Source organism: Phascolarctos cinereus, unplaced genomic scaffold (genome assembly GCF_003287225.1).
Source record: "Phascolarctos cinereus isolate Bilbo 61053 unplaced genomic scaffold, phaCin_HiC Scaffold_3;HRSCAF=262, whole genome shotgun sequence".
In the NCBI taxonomy this organism is placed as follows: domain Eukaryota; kingdom Metazoa; phylum Chordata; class Mammalia; order Diprotodontia; family Phascolarctidae; genus Phascolarctos; species Phascolarctos cinereus.
Window position 1 is genome coordinate 89544344 of NW_027555736.1, and position 24316 is coordinate 89568659.

Below are 24316 nucleotides of genomic sequence, written 5' to 3' on the forward strand. Positions count from 1 at the left end.
AGAGGAAATTAGCAAAGTAGGTTGTAGTCAGATTGTAGAGGACCTTGGATACCAGGATAAGAAATCCAATCTTAATTCTATAGGCAATGAGGAGGCAATGAAGGGCTTTGTGCAAGAGAGAACCATGATCAGAGGATCATTGGACATTAGAAAGGTTGATCTGGCAGTAGTATAGAAGATGGAATGGGAACTGATGCTGAGTGAAGTGAGCAGAACCAGAACATTGTACACAGTAACAGCAACATTATGTGATGACCAACTCTGATAGACTTAGCTCTTTTCAGCAATGCAAAGATCTAAGATAATGTCAAGGGATTCACTGTGGAAAATGCTATCCACATCCAGAGAAAGAACTATGGAGTTGGAATGCAGATTGAAGAATACTAACTTTATCTCTTTTTTTCCTTTCTTGTGGTTTTTCCCTTTTGTTCCGATTCTTCTTTCACAACATGACTAATGTAGAAATAGGTTTAATATGATTGTACATGCGTAGCCTATATCAGATTGCTTGCCTTCTTGGGGAGGGGAGGGGAAGAAAGGAGGGATAAAAAATTTGGATCTCAAAATCTTATAAAAGTGAATGTTGGAAAAATAAATAAAAGAAAATTGAAAAAAGAGGATGGATTGGGAAGGGAAGAGACTGTAAGTAAGGAATCTGGTTAGGAGGCTACTAAAAATTTCCATGTGAGAGTTAATGGGAGTTTATACTAGATTGGTGGCAATAATAATGGAAAGGAGGAGATTATTGATCAAGAGATGGCTTAGCTAGGATTTGGCAACTAACTGGACGAAGGCAGGTGATAGGAGCAAAAGGTAGGAGGAAGTCTTTTTTCAATTCAATAAATACAGCAAACACTTTTTAAGTAACCGCAATACACAAAGCACTGGGCTAATACATTGGGAGAGATGCTAAGTTTAGCTAAAAACATTGTAGCTTATAATGACTAGGAGACAGTCTGGGAGAGATTAGTTTACCTGCAGATTTCAGTTTATGTTTGCCTTCTGAGTAATCTCGAGGTGACTTTTTGGGGGAGAGGGGAGGACATAAAGAGAGTGAGTGTTTCATTCAGGTGGGGATGTCCTGTGGAGAGTTTGAGACTGAAACTCAGGAAAGAGGCCAGGGCCATAGACAGAGACATGGGAAGCATTCACGATGATGTGATGATTAAGATTGTATGAATGGCGGAGATTTCAATATAGAGAAACGAAAATGGCTGAGGTCGGGAACTTGGGGAACACGTAGCCTAACTTAGGGATGAGAAGGGTCTAGGAATCAGTGAAAAAGGCAGAGAAGGCCTGGAAAAGTGGGACAACTAGAGAAGTGCGCTCTTCAGGGGTGTGCTGGAGCTGGCCGTAACAAACCCATTGTTAAATTTTCAGTGTGAGCATTTACTCCCCAGAAATTGGCAAACCACAAGTCAGAGTTTGATTTATTGTTTTACTGATAGTCTAGACATAATAAAGTGACAGAGAAAACGTTATTAATGCAGATCAAACTTAAAGATGTGGCCTGTGTGCAGGCTGTAAACATTTGCCAGCGAGTAGAGAGTATGAAGGAGGAGGAAGAGGAAGGGCTGCTGAGTCTACAGGGCCAAAGGCTGCAGAATTCAAGAAGGCTGCTGAAAGAAAATGCTGTGGGCTAGAGTGATTTTCAGAGAGCAATGGGTTGAGGTGAGTATAGGTGCTCAGGAAGTGGGGGCCCAGACTTCAAAGAACTTTTGCCGGAAGTTTGGCTGTGAAGGGGAGAAGAAAGAGAGGACTGCAGCTGAATTCAATTCAACAAACATTCATTCAGAACCCACTATGTGCAAGGCACTCTATGGAGATATAAAGACAAAACTGAAACGTTCTCTATTCTCATGTTCTAGAGGGGCTACAACAGGCATGTTGGCAAGAAAACATATGGACAATTTGAGGAGAAAAGGAGCACCTGGAAAACAGAAAATGAAAGGGGGGGTGTAAGAAGAGAGGGCAAAGCTTAGTGAAGGAGGTGGTCTCTGAGCTGAACCTGGAAGGAATTTAAGGGTTCTGAGGATGTAGCATGGGGGAAAGTCTCTGTGAAGAGGTTGGAAGTGAGATATGGAATGTTAAGTTCAGAGAACAACTAAGAAAAGTCCTTTTTGGCTGGAACTCAAAGGACATGAAAGAGGGCAATATGAACTGACTGAAAAGATAAGTTGAAACCAGACTGTGAAGGGCTTTAAACAGGATAATTACATGCATGGAGAAGAAGGAGAAAAGAGTTCAATTTTTTTAAGGCCTGAAGAGTCATGAAAATGTTGGTAGATGGGGGCAGCTAAGTGGTGCAGTGGATAGAGCACTGGCCTTGAAGTCAGGAGGACCTGAGTTCAAATTTGGCCTCAGACCAAACACTTGACACTTACTAGCTGTGTGACCCTGGGCAAGTCACTTAACCCCAATTGCCTTAAAAAAAAAAGAAAATGTTGGTACATGGAGGGAAAGGATTGAGCAGAGAAAGAAAGGATGAAGGTGAATGGATTGAGATGACTCCTGGAGCAAGGACTTGGAGGAGGTAGAAAGAAATGGGCACAAGTAGAAAGATTAGCCTCACTCTGCAGTAGGGAGACCTTTTCATTTGAGAACAGAGAGGAGGGGAGAACAGGTGATGATGTGAATAGAAATAAGAAGAGAATTTCAGGAGATCCCATCAGGTGACCTCAATCTTCTCAGTTAATAAAGAAAGGTATCTCCTGCAAGTATGGGAGTACAAGAGTGTGTCTGGGGCTTAAGGAGACTGGAAGAGTTTTAAAACAGTCACTATGGGTAATAAAAGAAGTAGAAATATCAGCTTTGGAAATCATGAATTAGAAAATATATTCATTATTCCCTTCAACTTAAAAAAAACATTTTAGAACCTTGATGGTCACTTCCAATAGTTTTTCTGACTTGCTGCTTCCTTATTCAAAATGGCATGAGTCTAAATCCATGCCCAATCTGTAATGTATCAGAGACTCTTCTCCTCAGTAGAATAATGAAGTACTCCTTTGATGACAACGATAGCAATAATAATAATTTATATAGTATTCTGTACCAAACACTTTATCTCATTTGATCCTTGCAACAACCCTGGAAGATGAGTGCTATTATTATCCCCATTTTACAGATGAAGAAACTGAGGCAACAGAGGTTGAGTGACTTGGTCAGGGGTCACACAGCTAGTAAGTGTCTCAGGCCAAATTTGAACCTAGGTCTTCCTGACTCCAGACCTGGCACTATCCACGGTACTATCTTCCTGACTTATTTTGATGGGGTTAAATAAATATATTTAGTGAAAGCCCATGCCTTTCCAACAAAACCCACTATTAGTTTGGGCTAGTTTTTGTATCTGTTGCTTTAGATGAAGTGACTGTTTTTTCATTAAGGCAGATCAGAGAAGAAAAACAGAGGAGGGGACTACGGTGATCTAAAAGGATGCTCGGCGATTTGAGGAGAGAAGAGGCTTCTTAGTAAAATCTCTGCTTTCCAAAATCTGATGTCTTTTAGCTCCAAACTCCAGGTCCCAAAATTTTTTCAGGAGGTGATTTGGCTGACTCTCATGTTAAAATAGGCCTCAGGAAAACCAAAACCTAGCCCCTCAAATGGAGAGAAAGGAAGAAATAAGGGGATAGGTTTGTTTTTAGGCCCGGGAGGGTGACTACTCAGACACCTTGGAGAAGGGCGGGCAGCAGCCGCTGGGATCAACCCGGGACTTGCCCGGATCTCTCCGAGTCTTGTTTCCCAAGAGTCCATTTAAGCCAGCAGGGGGAAGCAGAGTACAACTATGCCGCAGGTGCTCACAGCTTGGGCCAGTGAATCCCACGCCTGTCAAATCTACTTGCTGGGCCCCGGGGCACTCAATAACCTCCAGTCCCACTGGGATTTGACAGAAGCATGGGGGCAAAGACAGTGCTACAGGAGGAGCGGTGCTTTCACATAATGGCTCTTGGCCCAGATCTCAGAAATCCAGTCTTGTCACCTGTACAACTGCAAAGGAGCCCTCAGAGATTACGACTAATGAAAGAACTTAGCCACAAGTCAACAGATGCCCAAATCTCTCTCAGGCCAAGAAGGAGTGACTGGTTGTCTGCACAATTTGACCTGACATGCCCTTGCTTGAACTGCTATGACACTCTCCCAGGCAGTGACTCAGGAGATCAGCTCAAGAGGGAGAAAAATACTGGCTTCTCCCAACTAATGCTAAAAGTTCCTGAGGCTCCTATCTGTCTATCTCTCTGTGAATCTACCCATTTATCCCATCAACAAGTCAATTTGTGTTTTTAACATGTTTTATCCCAGTTTCATTTGGATATAAAGTTAGGAGTAGAGGACCATACAGGACTGAAAATATCCCAGTCCAAAACATCTCTTCCCCACTGCCTTATTGCAATACCTTCTATCCCTACCACTGGTCTCTTTTGAAAGGCTTTCTTAAGCAAATAAAAGTTAATTAGTTTTTCCCCCTGGGTTAACACTGGTTTCAGAGGAGTAACACATTAGTAAATACATTCATTTATCTGATTAACATGGTGAGAGAGCAGGATAGAGACTGGAATGAAGGAGGTGCAATTTTTAATAGAGAAGAGGTCAGGAGGATGACATTCAATTAAATGTTTTTTGGTTTGCTTGGTTTTTTTTTTTTTGCTTTTAGGCAATTGGGGTTAAGTGACTTGTCCAGGGTCACACAGCTAGTAAGTGTCAAGTGTTTGGTCTGAGGCCAAATTTGAACTCAGGTCCTCTTGACATCAGGGCCAGTGCTCTATCCACTGCGCCACCTAGCCGCCCCAACATTCAATTAAATGTTTACAAGTACATATTGTGTGCAAAGAACACCAGGAATATGAAATCTAGATAAGACAGAATCTCTACCCCATAGAACTTACATGCTGTTGTCCGCTGATGATACTACAGCAAGGGGCAGCCAGAGGGCAGCATGAAGACACCGGGAATTTGAGAAGATGGTGCTAACAGGAGAATACTCACTGAAGCCTCTCCCTCTATGAGATGAAGATGATGCCACCTCGCCTTACTTGATGTTGGCAAAAGGCCAAGATCAGATGATTTCTTGAGGTCCCTTCCTGTCCCCTGGCCACTGGCCCATTTTGCCAAGGCCTGGTCCCAAGAAAACAAGGATGAGGTTCTCATCTTCAACAGGTGCTGGAAAGCAATTAAAAGCCACCCAGAACGGACAGTATGGGGAGTGAGGAGTAACATGGAGATCTTCGGTCTAGCTTTGGGATCTGTGTCATTGTGAATCCAGAGAACTCTCTGGGGAAAGGTGAATGAGAATGAATAGTCAAAGAAAGAATACTGATGGAGACAGAAGGAGTGATGGAAAAGTTATGCTACTGTATGTTGAAATTAACTTCAATGTAAATAGTTTCTAAGCAACTTTAATGTCATTATTGTTCTATTTTAAGTTAATAATAAATCATTAAAATAAATAATTGGTGCGGCTGCTTAAAAAAGAAATCTGGTTTTGATTACACAAATAAATAGACGGATCATGCTGCTTTTTGCATCTTTGAAGTTCTGGGCTCTAATTGAGAAGTACAAATGCTGTATGGAGGGGCTATGACCCAGTGAGTGAAAGGATGCTTTTTTTTTGGATGAAGTAATTTACAAATTCTCATAAGATCGTCACTTTCAGACTCAGTCATTATTTAAAACCAACACCCCTGAACCATTATGGACCTGGCTAAATATCAGCTGGGGCCCGGGTGAGCTCACACTTTAAGCAGACTGGCAGCTTCTTCTAATTATCAAATGTTTAGGAGGGATTCTACATCTCTCTGTGTTGTATAGAACTATAGAAATTTAAGTTACAATTATCTGGCAATCAGCCAAAAAGTGGGGTGTGGCAGGGGGGATGAAGGCAGGGGAGAGATATAAGGGGGTACTGAATGGACCTATTGATCCAAGTTATCTAGGTCTTGCAAAAGGTCTTCTTTCTCAGACCCACAAACTTTATTCTGATTATGGATTAAAACTTAGGCTGAAGACAACTAGATGGCATAGTAGATAGAGTGCTGGGCCCAGAGTCAAGACGACCTGAATTCAAATCCAACCTCAAGGTATTTACTAGCTTTGGCCAGCCATTTCACCTTAGTTTCAACTGTAAAATGGGGGCCATAATAGCACCTATTTTCCAGGGTTGTTGTAAAGATCAAATAAGATAATATTTGTAAACACTCAGTACAGTGCCTGGCACATAGTTGGTGCTTAATAAATGCATATTCCCTTCTTTCCCATCACCCCTCCCACCCCCTTTCCTGTTTAGGATGTATTTCCTTAAGGATGACAGCAAATACATTTCGTTGAGAATGTGTGACTATGAGTACCCACATATGTTTATATTATTTCTTCATCAGGGAAATATAACCTATTTCTGAGAGGGCTCAGTTCCTAGAGCACATACAAATAACTGACTGCTGCCAATATACATAGAGGTTTGGGGATCTTCCTGAGATTTGTGATGGAGGGGTCTTTTCCCTCCTCAATTCAGAGCACGCACTGATATCCTGTTTCCTTTTAGCTTACTATGAGGCAACAAAAAGCTTTCTAATTAGCTGCTGAGCTAGAACCGGGTGTGCATACCAAAGGCAAAATCAGAAAAAGCATTGCTTTCTTCCATGGTAGTGAGCGAGGCGAAGCCTCCAGGTGGGAGGAGAGGCAGCAGTAGCAGCAGAAGCAGAAAGGTCAGTGGCTTGCTGCCTGCTACCTGCTCTCTCCAGCTAGCCCCTATGTGGTCATTAATGCACGATGTTGTCTCTGTTTCTTTTCTTCCTTTGTGCTCATTTTTTTCCTGATCCGAGGTGGATGAGATTCAGAGATGGAACAGGCCAGGTTTGACCTAGTGAATTTCAAAAAAGCCAGAACAGACACTAGACATCCGGCAACTGGGCTACATAACATAGTCTTCTTACCTTTAGAACCCTGAGACAGGTAGAGAGGAGGAGGAGGAGGAGGAGGAGCCTCATTCTGGAAAGCTGACTGAGTTTGGAGAATAAGCCCCATTAGTAGTAGGCTTATATTTCTGTTGTCAGCTCCAATCATTTATTTAAACTGCTTGTGAATGAATGGAACTGTATTTAAACTCCACAATCATGTGTAAATTCTACATTCCTTGAATATAAAGAAAGGAATCCTGACAGTCAAGATCTTTCACAATGACATCTGTGATCAAGGCCAAGGCCTCAAGAAAGTGAATGAAGAGTATGCTAGAAAGCAGAGCCGTCAACAGTACTCTCTTCCTTAGATCTGTTTGCCTTGTTCGCTGCTTCTGAGGATGTTGGCATCTTTACAGCAACACATACCTCTGATAGGTCAGTTCTTATCATTCACTTGTCTATGCAGTCAATAAATATTTACTTAGTGCCTATTTAGTGTATTAGATGCTAGGGGTATTACAAACTGTGAATGGAGGGGAACAGCAATGAGGATAATTCAAGCAATAAAGATTTTAAAATTTGGTTTTGATTATATTTCTTTCCTTAGCTTTCCCTGTATCCAATCAGCTTTATCTGATTATGTTTCCCCTAGGCTAACTTCAAATTGAAGATACCTCCACTGAACAGACATACTAAGAGAGAGTGGCCCAAAGGCCTACTGGTCAGTAGGATGAAAGAGGCTAAACTGGGACAAAAAGCCTACTACAGAGAGTCTGCAAAGTGGACAGGCACACACAAGTTCAGTAAATAATTTTAAAAACGAACATTAGAAGTTTCTCAGCCATGGCTACCATTGCTGCTCCCTCTTGATGGCTTGATGCTAAATGCTACAGTGTCACATAAAGGTGAACGGATGCAGAAAAGTATGAATGGTAATGTAAAGGACCAGGACTGTCTAGACTAGGTAGCGATCAGGATGAAAAAGGAGATGAGCTAAGGTTTAAGGGGGATGTCAGTCTTGCAGGTCAGGAACAAGTAACGGCTCATGGTTGCATGCAGTCCAGGCAAAAGAGTAAGAAATACACAGTTATCTGTGGTTAGGAACAGGTAAGAGGTTGAGTGCAGGTGGTCAAGACAAACAGGTAAGGACCCGTTATGAGTTGTCACAAACAGGAAAGAAGCCAAGAAATCTAGAGCATTCAGTGAGTCAAATTGCAACACCAGCCATCAGTAATGTGAACTTAATTCTGGGGCCCCCTCCTAGGCATCCCAACAGGAATGTGTTGTAGGGGGTGGGAGGCTGTAGGAGTGAGGAGAGAAGGAATTGTAAAAGCTGCATGGCTGCTGGGATGAGACAGGGATGAAGGGAAGGAGCTGGCACACAGCGGCATAGGGGACTTGGATTGGTGGGGAGAGGGAAGGGTGATGCTCTTATGTTCTCCTGCCAACATGCATCAGTTGTATGCCATTCCCTTGGTGTGGCTTCTTCCTGACCACTTAGCTTGACCCACTACCCTGATTTCCCAGCTGTGACCAGTGACTTCATGATTGGTTGGGGTCCAGTACCTCTGAACTATACCTTTTTTCTTCCCACTCTTCTGCTATGAATTATAGTATGAACACACTAGTCACACTACCTAGCTTGCAGGACTTTGTATGGGGATAACCCAATACCCTAAGAGTCTCTTAATGAGTTCTCAAGGCATATTTCTGGGCAATATAAGGGAAAACTTAAGAATGAGAGTTGTCCCAAGGTGGAATATACTGACTGAGATGATAGTAATAATATTTATTATAATAATAATTAAAAAATAACAATAATAGGGATAAGGATAGGACCTCTGATTCCACTGATACAGAGAATTCCTGGATGAGGAAACTTTCTTTACCAGGGTAGGGCAACATCTTCTCTGTAACTTAAAATCTTAGAGAATCTCCTAGAAGTTATGTGACTTATCCAGGGTCACAAAACCAATAAATGTCCAAGATAGGGCTTGACCCCAAGTTTTCCTGACTTTGGGGATAGCTCTCTCTACCACACCATAGTTACTTCAACATCTTCAACATCATCATCATCACCATCATAAGCAGCAGCAGCTTGCATAAGTCACTTTAAATATGCAAAGCTCTCTAGAAAGTACTTTTTTATCTATCTGTCTATCTACCTACCTATCTACCTAACCATCTGTCTATCTGTAGCTAGCTGGCACAGTGGATAAAGCACTGGGCCTAGAGTCAGGAAGACCTGAGTCCAAATCGGACCTCAGATACTTATTAGCTGTGTGACCTTGGGCAAGTCGCTTAACTCTGTTTGCCTCAGTTTCCTCATCTGTAAAATGTGCCAGAAAAACAAAAGGCAAACCACTCTAGTATCTTCGCCAAGAAAACCTCAAATGGGGTTATAAAGTGTTGGACATGACTGAAATGACTGAACAATGACATATTTATATATACACACACACGTACACACATGTACACACATGTATATATGTATATAGTATATACACATATGTATATGTGTATGTGTATATATACACACATATATATGATCCTCACAACAACCCTATGAAATACCAGCTATTCTCAGTTCTCCATTTAAAGATGTGTGTGGCTCAGAGAGGTATATTTAACTTACCCAGGGTCACACAGCTAGCATCAGTGGTAGGATTAGAACCTAGATTTTCCTGGCTATAAATGCAACACTCTACCCACTTCAGCAGGCTTCCTTTCACTAAATGTCTTCTAGTAGTCTGAAGGCCACCAATGGGGATGTTTCAAAGGGGATTGTTGGTTAGGTAGAGGGGGAGCCTAGATAGCCTTTGACGTTCCTTCCCATTTCATGGTCTGTGATTATATTTCCAGGTAAGTGGCCTAAGTTGTATTGGTACCATCTGCCATGACTATCCTCCAGGCCTTAGCCTGGTTTCTTAGGCTCTGGGTACGCAGACCATGCTTGTATTGATGGAGAGATGGTGGTGTAGTGGAAAGAACAATGGATTTGGAGTCAGGCATGGATTCTAACTCTGGCTCTGTTGCATGACCCCAACCAAGTCATTTAACCTCTCTTTGACTTAGTTTTCTCTTCCGTAAAATAGGGATAATAATAATTGCACTATATACCTTAACAGAATTTTTTTTGTGAGGCTAAAATGAGATAAAATAGGGAAAGCACTTTATAAATTGCCATTTTAATGTCAGCTATTATTATCACAGCTGGTTTTTGTAATGGCTATAAATGTACATATACATTTTAATAATGTATCTATCTATAGTTAATTTTTATTTATAAAATGCAGCCAAAGTCTAGTTTTTAACTATTTCCTCTTATAGTCCATGACTTGACAACCCAGGCGTGCAAAAGAAAATATTGATGCAGGGGCTGGCTGGCCATTTATTAGGGGGCTGTCAAGGGCATTTCTGTGTGAGATGACCTGTGAAGTCCTTTTCCATCTTGAGATTACATAATTCCATTAAACAGAAGCCTAATACTTAAAAAAAAAAAATAAAGCCCAGTAGGTTGTTTCTTGATAAGCCTTTCAACTCCCAGCCTGGTCTGGATGAGGTGAGCAGTGCCAAGTGCTAGGAGTAGGACCTTGTGCTAGTCCCTCCATTTCACTGCACTCAGTGTCCCCATCTATAAAATGGGGCAGGGGGTGGGTGGGGGGAGGGTCTCTGCTCCAACTTAGACATTTTGTGAGTGGGAAGAAGAAAGTTCAGAATTCTCCTTCTAAGTTCTCTCAAAATTTGGGAAAATTAAAAAGAATGAAAAAAAAAAGGCAAGAGGCCCCACCAAAAGATTTCAGCTTTTTAAACGTCATTCATCTCCAGGTGCAGGCAGTTTGGAGGGAAAGGAAGTCTCCCAAGGCAACACAAACAGGGCTCGGGGCTCTGGCCCTTCCTGCCTCCATGTGGCCTGAGTTAGGGAGCTGCCTGCTGTGGCCAGCTGCCAGCACAGCTGTTCCTGTCACTAGAAAGAGGAAGGCCCAGAGCAGGGCAGCAACGTGAAAATCCCAGGAAGCCAGGGAGCCGGAGAGCCAGGCGTGGGAAGGAAACACTGAGCTGTCTGAAGCTACTAACTGACTAGGGCAGGAAGGCAGGTCCTATTTCTGAAATCACCCACCCAGGGGCCCACAGTAAACAAGTAACCTGTCCTCTCCATTTGGTGTAGCAGGTTTCCATGTTCTCATCATGTTCTCCCAACTTCAAAACATTAGGTGGTTCTCTCCTTCCTTCTCCATGAAATCACAGCTCCTCAGCTTGGCCTTCAAGGCTTCTCATGGCTTTGACCCCATCCTCCTGGTGCAACCTTATCTTACTATTCATTAATACGAACCTTACTTTTTAGTCAGGTTAATTTCTTCACTGTCCCAAGTCTTTAACTAAACTGGGGGTGTTGAGGACACTTTGCTCAGTTGGGGGATACTGAAGTCTAAACTTGGACCTCCTGCCGCCATCTTTAAAAGTGGCATGGAGGATTCTATGGTATCTGCTCTCACTCTGGTATTTGTAGAGGATGACTCCCCATACTATTACCTGGAACATTCTTTTTGTATCGAATCAGCGAGAGGAGAAAGAGGAAAAAGACGTATCCTCCCTTCACCAGTGTTCCCAAGGCTTCTGTCACTGGCTGTCTGAGCTGTTAACAATATCAAGCCCCCAGTGTAGTATAACTACCAATTTAAGCCATTGCTTGCTGGCCTGATACTGACCCACAGATCAGCCTACCAGTGACTCTGGTAGAGAAGAAGAAGGAAGGGGGAAAAATGAGATGGGAGAGAAAAAGACCTCAAGAGAGCTCTCCTCTGCCTTTAGTGAATTCTAATTTTGGGGCAGCTTGGGTAGAAGAAAATTCCATGAAAAGCAGGTTCTTGACAAAACCTGTCTTCTCTCATGAACAAACAACAGCATGATAAGACAACTGTCAGTCATTCCAGATTGCTCTCGCTTTGTGCTAAATGTTTTAAATTGTCCTATCATTGTTTGGGGTCCCATTAGTATAAAGTTCTCACAGACAGCCCAGCAACTGTTCCAGGAGCACATCATGACTGCTCCTGTTTCTGTACCTTCCTTCTAGTTTTCTGCTCACCTGGAATGTCTTCTTGGCTTGCCTTCATACCTTCCTTCAGGGCCTTTCCCTCCTCCAGGAAGACTTTCATAACTCCCCCAGTCCTCATTAATGTCTCTTTCCATTTAATTCAATAAATATAAAATCTATTATGTGCCAGGCACTGTGCTAAGTATGTTTCACACAATTTAGCACTTAACTGGGTTTAATTTTCTAACATTTGCTCTAATTTCAGGTACATTAGCTTTGTCTCTACAAGAAGACTGTAAGTTTCTTAAGAGCAGGGATGATATAAAATACTTGAAGGACCTGTAATTTGCCAGTGTAAAGAACACCCAGCGTGGGAACTCCTGCCAAATCACAGCTCACAGTCCATCTGACTTTGCTGGGAATACAAGGGAGTTGCCCAGGCCAGAGGCAAGATTGGAATCCAGGTTTTCCTGACTCCAAGCCCAGTACTTTATCCACCAATCCAGGCATAAGGGACCATATGCATCTTTTGCTTTTCTGTGTGTCTCCAACAGTGCCCTATATAGCATAGTTTTCAGTGTTTGTTGTTGTTTGAGTGATCGTGGGACTGGGCCCAGTCTGGATCTTCTCTGCCTTATCCTTTATTTCAGCGTACCTGGCAGGTAGAATTTGAGGAATGAAGGCTTTGGCTCTTACCATTTTACAGATTGACTTGGCTTCATCAGAAAATTTGTGAGAGTACACTTCTTCTGTCTCTAGGACTCTCCTGTCTACCTCTTCACGCTTCACTTTCTCTTTCCTCCCTCGGAAGGGTGACTGGCCAGCAATCATCTCAAAAATGAGGCAGCCCAGGCCCCAGTAGTCTGGACTCAGACCATACCTCTGGTTGTTCAAGACCTCTGGAGCTGAAAGAAGAGCAAAAGGGAGAAAGGATTGGAAAGGACCACTTGATGACCACAAGAACAAGAGAGTATGTCTGCCAAAGTGAGGCCAGAACCCTCTCGTGTTCATCGATCAGGAACTCAAGATGGAAGATAGTACTATTTCCAAAAACATGCATCCTAAAGGATTCCTTAGGAAAATTCCAGCCGGAGCAGTCCATAACTAAAATAAAAGGTGGGTTTCTTTTCACAAGAGCATACAACCTTACCCCTATTCCTGATCTCGGCTTGGTCCTCAAGTGGGCATGGTTTGTTTTTTTCCCATAAAGAGCATCTCATAGATTCATCATACAGGTGCAAAAAACACAAATCTAGCACGTCATGCTGTGTATGTGTGCATATGACGGCAAAAAGAGACTCACAGATGTATAAACATGCAAGAACACAAATTGGTACATGATGCACTTTCATGGGAGCACAGACATCCAGACATGAGCACAGATGCACATGTACATGTACGTGCATGAACAGACACATGTTTGTGTTCACAGATGGATATATGTTCAAAGGTGCGAAATGCTTGTATATGCAAACACACAAGGGAACAGAAACACATCCACATACTTGTGAACAGAGACACAGGTATGCAGACAGACACAGGTGCATACACATACCCATTCAAATAAATGCAAGCATTGACACTATACTCATAGGCACAGCATAGGTGTATTACATGCTTACATGTAAATTAAAATGCAGCCAGCACCACTACATACATGTGTGTATACACAGGAGAGGCAAAGGCATGTTATATACATGCATGTAAATTAAAATGTCAATACCAACACCATACACACGTGTACCACAAAAAACACACATGCATAGATATGAATGACCAAAGATATGTGGCCATACAGACACAGGTATAAATACATGTGATCACAGGCACATGGATTCAGGTACTTATCCATGTAAATCCAGGCATACGGATGTACAAACACAGATATATGCACACACATTATAGGAGTGTGTTGGTAAATATTTAACCACCAGCTCTCCAGAAAAAAAATGCACAAGACACTTTTAGTTTGATCTTCATTATTCACATTTTCTCCAACACTTTTTAAAGTCCATACAATCAACAAAAGAATAAATCAAGCCCTGATTTGCTCCATCCACTAGCCTTCAATGAATAAATACTCACAATTCTGGGAATTTAACAACTGGCTCTCCTGAGACAGTTTGTGCTGGCTCCAGAAACCCCTTGCATATGTGCATAGACATACATAGAACATGTACAGCATATGCATATATATAACATCCTTCAATGTGCAGATGGAGGAATGTAGACACATATACAATATTATTCCTAAGTCTAACACAGATCTTAGTATATGGATTTTCTGCCCAGCATCAAACTCTGTGAGTTCTGATAGTCAGAAGATACAGAGATGCAGGGGGATCTAATGGGAAGAATGCTTCCATTCCACTACTCAGTGAGTTGGGAGGAATGCCAAGTACCTTTCCTCCAGTGGGGTTAGTGCTCTCTGGGAGACAGAGTGAGCAGACAGAGCCCCAGTCTCTCCTGCTACTTCTGCCTGGGCTCTTCCTCTTGGCCATCTAGGGCAGTGGTCTGTGGACTGTGGTCAACAGGGGGTACTGCTGAGTACTTGTAGGGTGGTCTTTTTCATTATTAAGGTTTCCAATATGGCTGAGTCAGTGATTTTGCCTCTAAAGTCAATTAATAACTGATTTTAGGTATTACATTAAAAATGACAACAAATAACAGCTTCTGCTGTCTCACCCATAACAGTGCGAGGGTTTTTTATGCATCTTGGTAAATGTTGTTGTTCTTGGTTGTTGCTGTTTTTAAACAGCAGGGCTTTCAGGCCTGCGAGGTTTTTGGGGCCTGCTACCTGAGTCCCCAGATGGCTTAGAATTTATTAGGCTGTTCTCTGTGTCTCCAAAGGTATGGGTTGGTTTGGAACTTCTGGCTTGGGCATGGATGCCCACAGAGGGCAAATCTACTTCTCCTGAAGGCATCAACAAGAGTGGGTGTTCAGTACTATGCGCTTCCAGGAAAACCTCCCTGATTTAATGGCCCAGGGTGACTCATCAGCAATTTCAGGAGAGAGGAAGCTAGGGCAAAGAGAGAGGGGATGGTAGGGGGAGATTGGCTCTAACCCTATATAAAATCCCCAAGGACCCTGATGACCAAATGCTCCTTTCTTACCCAACTGCTTCCTCTGGGTGGGGCTCACTGCCCTTCCAAGAAATAGGGTGAAGAGAAGAAACAGGTGATCAGGTTACTTACCCATATATCCTACTGTTCCTACCCTGCCCCGAATCAAGTCTCCTTCAGGAATCTTCACAGCTAGACCCAAATCAGATATTCTGATATGGCCTAAGGAAAAGGAAAAGTATGTGAGAGACTTTATTCAATACAGATCATTAAAGGGAAGAGGTGGTCAATAGTAACTTTTAAAACAGCACAGTCTAATGGAAAGTTGTCAGATTGGAAGTGAGGAGACCAAATCCTATTCCCTGCTCTCCCCTTAACTGACTGTGTGCTCTTAGATGAGTCACATAAAATCTCTGTGCCTTAGTCTTCTTATCTTAAAAATGGGGATGACCATAGGGTCCTAACAACCTCACAGGATGGTGGTTGTGAAGATTTAATGAGAAGATGAATATGAGAGTACTTTGAAATGCTGAAGCACATGTAAATGTAAAATTAGTCTTTAAGACCAAAAGGCCTATATATAGTTTGAATGATGCCACCCGCCTGAGGAAATTATCTGGGCAAGCTAATTTGAGGACAGAGGTGGTGTTATATAGTAGAAAATGCAATGTACTCAGATTCGGGAAGCTGGATTTCTAGTCTCCCCCTTCCCCACTCAGTAGTTGTGTGACCTTGGGCAAATCCTAGCCCCTCTAGGGGCTCTCAGTTTCTTTATCTGAAAAAGAAGGGGGTGGATACAGATGATCTCAGGGATCAATTTCTATGACATCTCAAAAACAGACTCTTTGGTTTTCAGTTTCCTCATCTATCAAAGGAGGGGGCTGGACTGCATGACCTCCAAGACTCGTTCCATCTCTAACTATGTTTCCAAGCTAACCTATATCTGAAAAGGACCCTTTCCTACATCATCTCCCAAACTGCTTAATTAGCCGACACTTGAAGACTTCTAGCGTCATGACTTTGCCCAAGGCAGCCCATTCCACCCCGGATAGCTCCGATCATAAGGTTTTTTCTTTAGAACAGGTACCTCATACAGTGCCTTGTACATAGTATGCATTTAACAAATGTTTGTTGAGTTTTTGGACTTAGACAAAATCCATCCCTCTGTAACTTCTATCCACTGGCCCATAGTTGTCTGCTCTGTGGGTCAAGGCATCCTCTTCTGCACGACCAATCCTCAAACATATGAAGCTGGGGGGCATGTCCTCCTCTAACATTCTATGATTCGAGGAAGTACTGAACTGATTTTTGGTTTGGCAGATTCCTTCATGGGAAACATGTGAAATTTTCCTGACATTTTATAACAATTTTCTTAAGGGGAAAAATTATAAACTGATCTGAGTAACAACCACTACCCCTACCCTTTTTGGAGTGGCTGTTTATTTTTTTCTCTTCAAGAGAGAAGAAAGGAAAATTTGCATCTGGACTGGAAAAGTCTGAGAGATCCAATTAGAAGACCTCATAACCCAGGAATGACCAAAAACCGTGGACAAGACCTTGCTCCTGAGAAAGCTCTTTTTCTAGCTCTCTTGAAACCCACTAGGGCCCAGCCTGTGTCCTGGCAACAACCTGATCCCACAGACACGGACACCGCCATGGTCAGGGAGAGTTTCCCACATCACACGGATTTCCGCTTCACAGCACTGGATCACCCTCACAGCTTGATTCTGAGAATTCCAACCAAGGTGATGTTTAACCCAGATTAGTCTCTTGAAAAGAGCTTCCTGAATTTTCAGAAAAATGCTCAGCTCTCCTCCAGGCTTCCTCATAAAGGTTGGAAAGCTAGATTAACAGGTCTGAGAATATACTCTCAGGCTAGGGATGGGCAGGGAATATCTGGATTAATAGGGGCCAAGAACAGAATGCCCTGTGGGTGTTATCTGCAAGAGGAGCCCATGTGACTTAAGATTTCTTCCAACACAGTAGTTTACTGGGACCTTGGCAAATGATAAAAAAAGTAACATGGTATAGTAGAAAGTACCCTGGATTTGGGAACAGAGGGCCTGGGTTTGAGTCTTAGCTCTATCATTTACTATCTAAGTAACCTTGGAAAAAATTACATAACACATTTAAAGCCTCAGTTTCCCCACCTTTAAAATGAGGGTGATGGACCAAATGACAACTAGGTTATGAAGTAATGGAAGCATAGGAATAATTCTCAATAATGAAGCACTGACTAAGGCCAGGAAAAGTCCTTCCTCTTTCTACGGATGATGCTGAAATCTTAAAGTTAACTGCTGATCCTTTCACTACTTTTCTCCTTCCTTTTGGCTCTTCTTCCCACTCAGGCCTAAGATCTAATACTGGAATAGTCAAACTTGGTCTATCCCTGCTGATGGGCAGTAGAGATGGGTTCTAGGGCTATCTTCAACCAGATTCACTGAGTGACCTCATGGAGGTCTCTCTGGGCCTCAGTTTTTCATCTGCCAAATGGGGAGAATAACTAACTTACTCACCAAAGAGGGCTATTGTTAGGATCTAATGAGATAATATACCTAGAAGAGTTTTGAAAATTATAAAGCAAAATTATCAACTGTGATTCCAAAGGAACAATGAAGACATATGCCGCCTACCTCTTGGTAGGAAGGAGACAGACTCAATTTGCAGAATGAAACAGATTATTGGACATGGTCAATGTCAGAATTTGTTTTGCTTGACTATAAATATTTGTTACAAGGGCTCTTTCCCCCCTTTCTGAATGGGTGAGGGTAGGAGGTCATAAGAAAAGAAAATAAATGCTTGTTAATTTTTTCTTAAATTAATTTTTAAAAAGCTCAATATACAATACAGATACAAGGCATTATTTGGCCCTCAGAGATAAAGAATTTAAATTGTCAATTATCATCATTAATATTAAGGAGCATTATGGTAGAGTGGATAGAATTGGAGTCAGGAAGATAAGAATTCAAATCTATCTCTGATACTCACCAGCTATATGACTATGGACAAGGCAACTTCTCTGAGCCTCAAGAACTGTCTAAGACTATAAGTTATAGACTAGTTGTGATCTCAAAGGCAGCAGAGGTGCCCGTATCAATAACATCATGGGTCCTTGACATATTGCAAGGGACAACAACAACAATGAAATTGAAATAAGACTAGAACTTTTATTTGCAAATAAGAATCTCTGTGTGTGTGTGTGTGTGTGTGTGTGTGTGTGTGTGCATGTGTGTGTGGAAGGGACGACGGGGGAGAGGGTCTTTTTCCAGTGCTAGTTGTTCATCTAGTACAAGATACCCAGCAGAATTCTAGGATGACAGGTCACCAAAGCCTCCCAATCAGTGTAAGTCAAACCTGTGAAACCTCCTTCTCTCTAAAGCTCTTTGGGCCACAAAACTACCAGAGAGGGAAAGAATCTCCCAGAGCCACTCCCTGACTTACCGTAATCGTCTAACAGGATATTTTCTGGTTTCAGATCCCTGAAAGGGAAAGATAAGAGGCATTTGAGGGAGGGCATTTTGGAGGGCAGAAGCACGTCAGAGTCCCAGGCAAGCCTGGCTATGTAGGTATGATAACCCAGCTGTACCCTATTTGGATCAACCAGGACTTGGTGAAGACAAAGCACTTTCTTTCCTGCTCCCTTGGCTCTGGCCTACTACTCTCTCAATGTAACTACCACACCCCAGGTTTATCTTGGTTTTTTTGTATTAATTCAGTGAACAAACATTCCCCTTTGCCAAAGGCGTCTTCCTGTCCTCAGGCTAGTGGCACAGGGTGAGAAGGAGGCAGGTTAAGTACCAGTCTTTGGCTCTAGTCCAAGACCCTGGGTACTTTGGATGATGAGAAGACTTCAGCTTCAGGTCTACATTGATAGAGATGGAACAGGTTGATAAAGACTCCTGTCTGAGATCAGGAAAAGGAAAACTAATAGGGAAATAAAGCGTCAACTTTGGATTGTGGGGGAAATGAAAGTTATGGGTAGGGAAAGAATGAATAACATTAAGAAAAAAAACATTTTTTTGAAGAGTAGGGACCTAGATAAATAGAAAGGTAGAGAGATCCCAGGTTTAGTCTGAAGGAAAGGAAGGCCATAAAGGGAATTACATATATGTATGTGTGTGTGTGTGTGTGTGTGTGTATATATGTATGTATGTATGTATGTATGTGTGTATATATATGTCATGACCTTTCTCATCTTGATCTTCAAGCTCATCTTTCCTTGATCATTGAAAGAAACTTCACTGGTTAGTGGAGTAAGAGTAGGAGTAGGGGAGGAGAAATATATGGTTTCCAATAAAAAGGTTTTTATCTGCTGGCAAATGTGTACTTGGGAGATGTGAAGTGGTAATGAATGTGCAGAACTTGGTTTCAGGAGGCTTGGGTTCTAGCAGTCCCAGCTCTGCCACTTAAACTGTGGGACCACCACCATATTGTCTTCTCTGACTCCCTAAGTTCTCACCTGTGACAGGGGATAAATAACACTTGTTTTAAAAGTAAATGATTTTGATATCATTTCACAGGTGAGTCTGGGAACCTAACATCCTACAACAATCTTAATATTCTATCTGCATTGAAACTAATGTTCTCAACCTAATGGACTGTTTGTTTAACTGAAGCTGCTGTCCTCAAAGGGGGACATTTAGCACATTAAAATGTTGTTTGTGGAGCCCAGCAAAGTGACCCTTTGTGCCTGTGTTCAGGGTTTGTTCTCAAAGACTACATGATTTCTTTAAGAAAAATAAAATGGCCTCTTGCTGGGCTAAGGACCTTAACAGGGCCAACCACCATTATTTAAAGGTTAGAATGACACAAGTACATTTTGCTAATTTTCTGATCGCTAGTGGATACCAGTGCTAATGTACACATGCCAGGAGCACCTCCCCAGCCAATCGCCAGAGGGAAGCTGTGGGTATCATTGTTCTCTCTCATCAGAGTGATCTGTAGGTGGGAATAAGGGTCTCTTCCAGCTCCAACAGTCTGTGGCTTTGTGGAATGTTTATTTGAAAAGGCACAGGTAAGTGAGCAAGAGTTTCTTCTTTCAACCCTCAGGCAAAATTTTCTGACTGGTTCTCTTTTCACCTCAGTGAAAACAAAGCAAAAACAGAAGAGTGGAGATGGTGCTGGGTGGGGGGGGAAGTGTGTGCCTCAGAGAACATTCCATCTTGTTTTCAAAACTTTCTTGACCCCACAAGATAAACTCCACTTGAGTACACCATTGTGCCCGGCCTCCTTAGTAAACAACCCCAGGAGAGTATATAGGGCTGAGGGCTGCTGGGGGTCCAGGGTGAGAACTAGAAAGTCTGGGAGAGAGTGCACCAAGGAAATCGCAGAAATGACTTTGATTTGACACCGTCTTGGCTATGCCTCCCCTGGAGGCACCTTATAGGGTTTCAGCAAGGTGTCATCATCATTGCTTGAAAGCACTAATAAGGCTTGGGTAGGCACTGGTAGGGTGGGGAGGAGGGTGGGCATGACCAGTAACAGTCAATCCTCACAGAAGGCAATTACAGAAATATCGTTTCATGAATTTTGCTTTCGTTCTTCTCCCTACTCCCCCACCCCCCAATTAAAAAACAATTAAAAAAAACCAAAGTAGGCAAGCACACACACCAGTTAGGGGGTGGACTCATTCTTGTATTTGGGGTCAAACTTCCTGTGAATTTCCAGCAAATTTCCAGGAATTTGGAAGGATTCTTACACACAGGATCTACTATTGTCAGCCTTCACCAACCTACCTACCTAGATAGAAATGACTTCTGGGTTAATTGAAGGTCTTGGATCAAGTTGGTTCACAGAATCGCCCAGTTAAAATGAGGGAGAGGAATACATCACCCATTGGAAGTGCGTGGGTGGGGGAATGAATAAAAATAATACTGTTGTCTTATAGACCACCAGTAGGGAGGCAGTGGGGTAGAAAGATCACAGCACTGGGTTCTGTTGTCTTATAGACCACCAGTAGGGAGGCAGTGGGGTAGAAAGATCACTGCACTGGGTTCTAAGGTTCTGTTGCTAATTTTCTAGGTGACCCTGGCTAAGGCATTTCCCCTCTACCACCCCTCCCCCCCCAAAAAAAGTGAAGGGTTTGCATGGGATGATGTATAAGAGCCCGTCCAGCTCTAAACTTCATTCCAGGTCCCACTAGCATCTGGTGGTCCATGTCCTTACTCGCCTGTATACAGTATTTTCTCTGTGAAGATCTTCCAAGCCACAAAGGATCTCTGCCGCATAAAACAAGGCTCTCTCTTCCTCGAAGCCTGGGTTTCCCATGTTGTAGATGTGGAACTTCAGGTCACCCCCATTCATGATGGTCAGAACCAAGCATAATGCATCCTTTGTTTCATAGGCATAGGCTAAGTTGACCTGGGAATATATCGACAACACCATTGTGGCATAAGAAAGACAGTCCTGTTTCCTTTTTCCTTTGGAAAAACCTTAAAGTTGAGGGGGAAAAGGGAAGCAGCAGCAATGGCTAAAGGCTATTCCCTAGAAACCAGCTGGCCTCCCATTGACCCCTGCCATGTTGCTCGGTAGCTACAGTCAAATTCTAAGTCTCCAAAAGGTTGGAAGTGAGGCGGAATTCCTGGACTAACTTCCTCTCATTCAGTGGATCTCCAAGTGCAAACCACAAGGGTACTCCAGGGGATCTCCAGGCTGGGCCCTTGGCACATTTGCACTTAGAACAGGACTATATCTATGCTTTTGTTTCTGGCCTGGAGGAAGCCTTTGCCCAAGAGAGTTAATCAAAACCAGGCACTGTTTCCCTGGCATCTCCTCAAAAGCTGTGCCAGGCTTCTTTCTGTGCCTTCCCTTCTGCTGAGGATTTCCACTTATTTATTTTTGCTCTAACAAGTGCCAGTGGGTGGTGGGGTGGGGTCTTTAGGAGCTTCTCAGGCAGTCTATAGACTGGAGATATTTGAGAATCACTGTTCTAAATAAGCAGTTCAGGACTGATCCATTCAGGCTGAGCCTGGCCATTTCGGTCAGTACAAATGCTAGGTGTGCTAGCCAGAGAGGTACAGCCCCTATCTAATTCATCTGGGGTGGATGCCAGCAATATGTTTGGCTATTTAGTGGCCAGCCATTTCTTCATCATCAGGGCCATCTGGAGCTGGGGTTGGGGCCCGGAGGGCAGGTCACATCATGTGGGATCCTTCCCTTCCCCTACCCTTTCCTCTCCCCCTGAACATTCTGACACCAGTGAAACCTGGTTACAATGAATATCAAAGCAAGCCTTGATCACAAGATATTAAATTAGAACATAAACATCAGGAAGCGCACACAGCAGAAGCCTGGGAGGAAAAAGGGATATATCACTAAAGGGAAGTGAGACGGTCGAGGGAATGGGGTTCTACATGCTGACGCTGGTTGTGTTTTAGCAGCTACTTCTTCTCATGCGGGTGTCCCCTCCTATCTCCAGAAAAGGGATGCCCCATAAACTACAATGAATGACCCAATTTCCATCCTTCTAGTTGGGATTCCAGTGGAATTCTGTGCCAGCAACACTGGAAAGAGATGGATGAACTACTAAGAGCTCTTGGTCATAAACCTCTCAGGAACAAGCATGTTTCTGCCTAGCATAAACCCCTCTCTCCACTTCCCCAATAGGGCATTCAGAATAAAGTCCCACCCTATGAAAGCCATGCCCCTAGCAAAGATAGCACTATGACGAGCATCATAGGCAATGATCAGAGTCTATCTTCCAAAGGCGGATTTTATTCATTGGGCAAGAGCCTGTGGGGCCAAACATCCTGTTGGCACCATCTGGATTATTCCTGTGGGCCTGGTCTGGCCAAACAGGCCTCCTTAATGCTCACCATGACTCAGTGGCTTGGCGCACATCGTCCTCCATGCCTGAAATGCAATCTCTGCTGACCTCTGCAGAATTCCTGACTACTTTCAAGGGTTAGCTCAAGTACCACCTTCTATGCAATGCCTTTCCAGACCTCCTTTAAAATTACACTGTACTTTGTGTATATTTTGCATTGATTTATTGATGTACCTGTTATCAACACCCCCTCCATCTCATAGAATGGAAGTTCTTTGAGGGCAAAGACATTTTTACTTTTGTCTTTGTACCAACACCAAACACAGTGAGTAGGTGTCCAATAAGTGCTTACTGAATGAAATGCTTGTTGAATTATTCCTCAAGAGCCTTGATTTCTATGCTGTCTTTTCAAATGCCATATAAGTTTTGCTAGCTTTTATAGAGCTTAAAGCTACCTCCCCTTCAAGTCTAATTCACAGGATTAACTCCTTCAGAGAAATAATAGATGACAAAGTCATCCTCTCTGGCTCTAGAGTGGATCCTGGACAGAATGCTAGTTCCTAGGTCCATGTCATGGGACACCTTAAAATGAGGTCTCTGGGAGACTTTAATAACCAACCAGTTTGGATGAGGTCAGAAAATACCCCAGGAAGAGAGAGAATTGTTTAATCACCCTTTTGGAGGTGAAAAGTTCATGACTCTAACAGATTCCAGTTCCTTTGCTGGTCACCAACTTGTACCAATCAGTCAATCAATCAGAAAGCATCTATTAAGTCACTGTTATTTTCAGGGCACTATACAGATTCTGGGAATACAAAGGCAAAAATGAAACACTTCCTGCCCTCAAAAAGTTTTTATTCTTTTGGGGAGAGAGGGAAGCATCTCTCACACACACACAATTATGAGAAGGGCTTGTTTTTATGCACCGCTTCCTCTATTCTTGTCCTCCCAAGGGACTTGCTGGCAGAAAAGTAGGGACACAGGGCTTTCTGGTACCATTGGACTGTCCCTAAGTACTTAGAGAAGTTTTTGGTTCTCTCCTCATTGTCTGGTCTGGCATACAGCAAGTGTTCATTTACATCTTCGGGTGATCAGCTCCACCCAGGAGGAAGACTCAGCTAAATTATCCTGCCCTCTCTGGACACATCCCTAAGAAAGTCTCCTTTCTACTACCTATATTCATAACGAGACAATACTTTAAACATACAGTAAAGACAATTAATTTTTAGCAACAATGAGAAAAGTATCTTTTACCCTAAGGTCCTAAGTGAAAATTTAATACGCCAAGATAGGTTCTATAGAAAGCAGTATTTATTTCAATAAAGTCCTCGGGAATGAGGACAAGAGTTTGCTTGTTAGGCAAACTTTGAGATACTTCAATCAAGAATATTTAGCAAGAGCCTGATAGGCAAAGGGCACTAGACTAAAGGTTTCAAAGCTCCTCTTGGGAATTGGAATTGTTTCATTCGTTGTTTTTGGTGCTTGGCACATAGTGGGTGATTAACGAATATTTGTTGATTGCCTGAATGATTGACTGATTGAAAGGAAAGGGAAGATAGTGTTCCT

The 24316-nt window shown here is 42.7% G+C and overlaps 1 protein-coding gene across 5 annotated transcripts in view; it reads right to left on the reverse strand.

The window, feature by feature from the left end:
- GRK5 (G protein-coupled receptor kinase 5) overlaps positions 1 to 24316 on the reverse strand; it is a 185953-nt gene that overhangs the window by 18900 nt on the left and 142737 nt on the right. For all 5 annotated transcript variants that reach the window (XR_013485242.1, XM_020988207.2, XM_078151031.1 and 2 more), the window contains 4 exons: positions 21155 to 21345; positions 18427 to 18464; positions 15118 to 15207; positions 12619 to 12827 (listed from right to left, as the gene is read on the reverse strand). Coding sequence is in view for 4 of the 5 variants with exons in the window: in XM_020988207.2 (XP_020843866.2) it covers positions 12619 to 12827; positions 15118 to 15207; positions 18427 to 18464; positions 21155 to 21345 (528 nt within the window). In the remaining variant the exon portion in view is untranslated. The remainder of the gene's footprint in view (positions 1 to 12618; positions 12828 to 15117; positions 15208 to 18426; positions 18465 to 21154; positions 21346 to 24316) is intronic.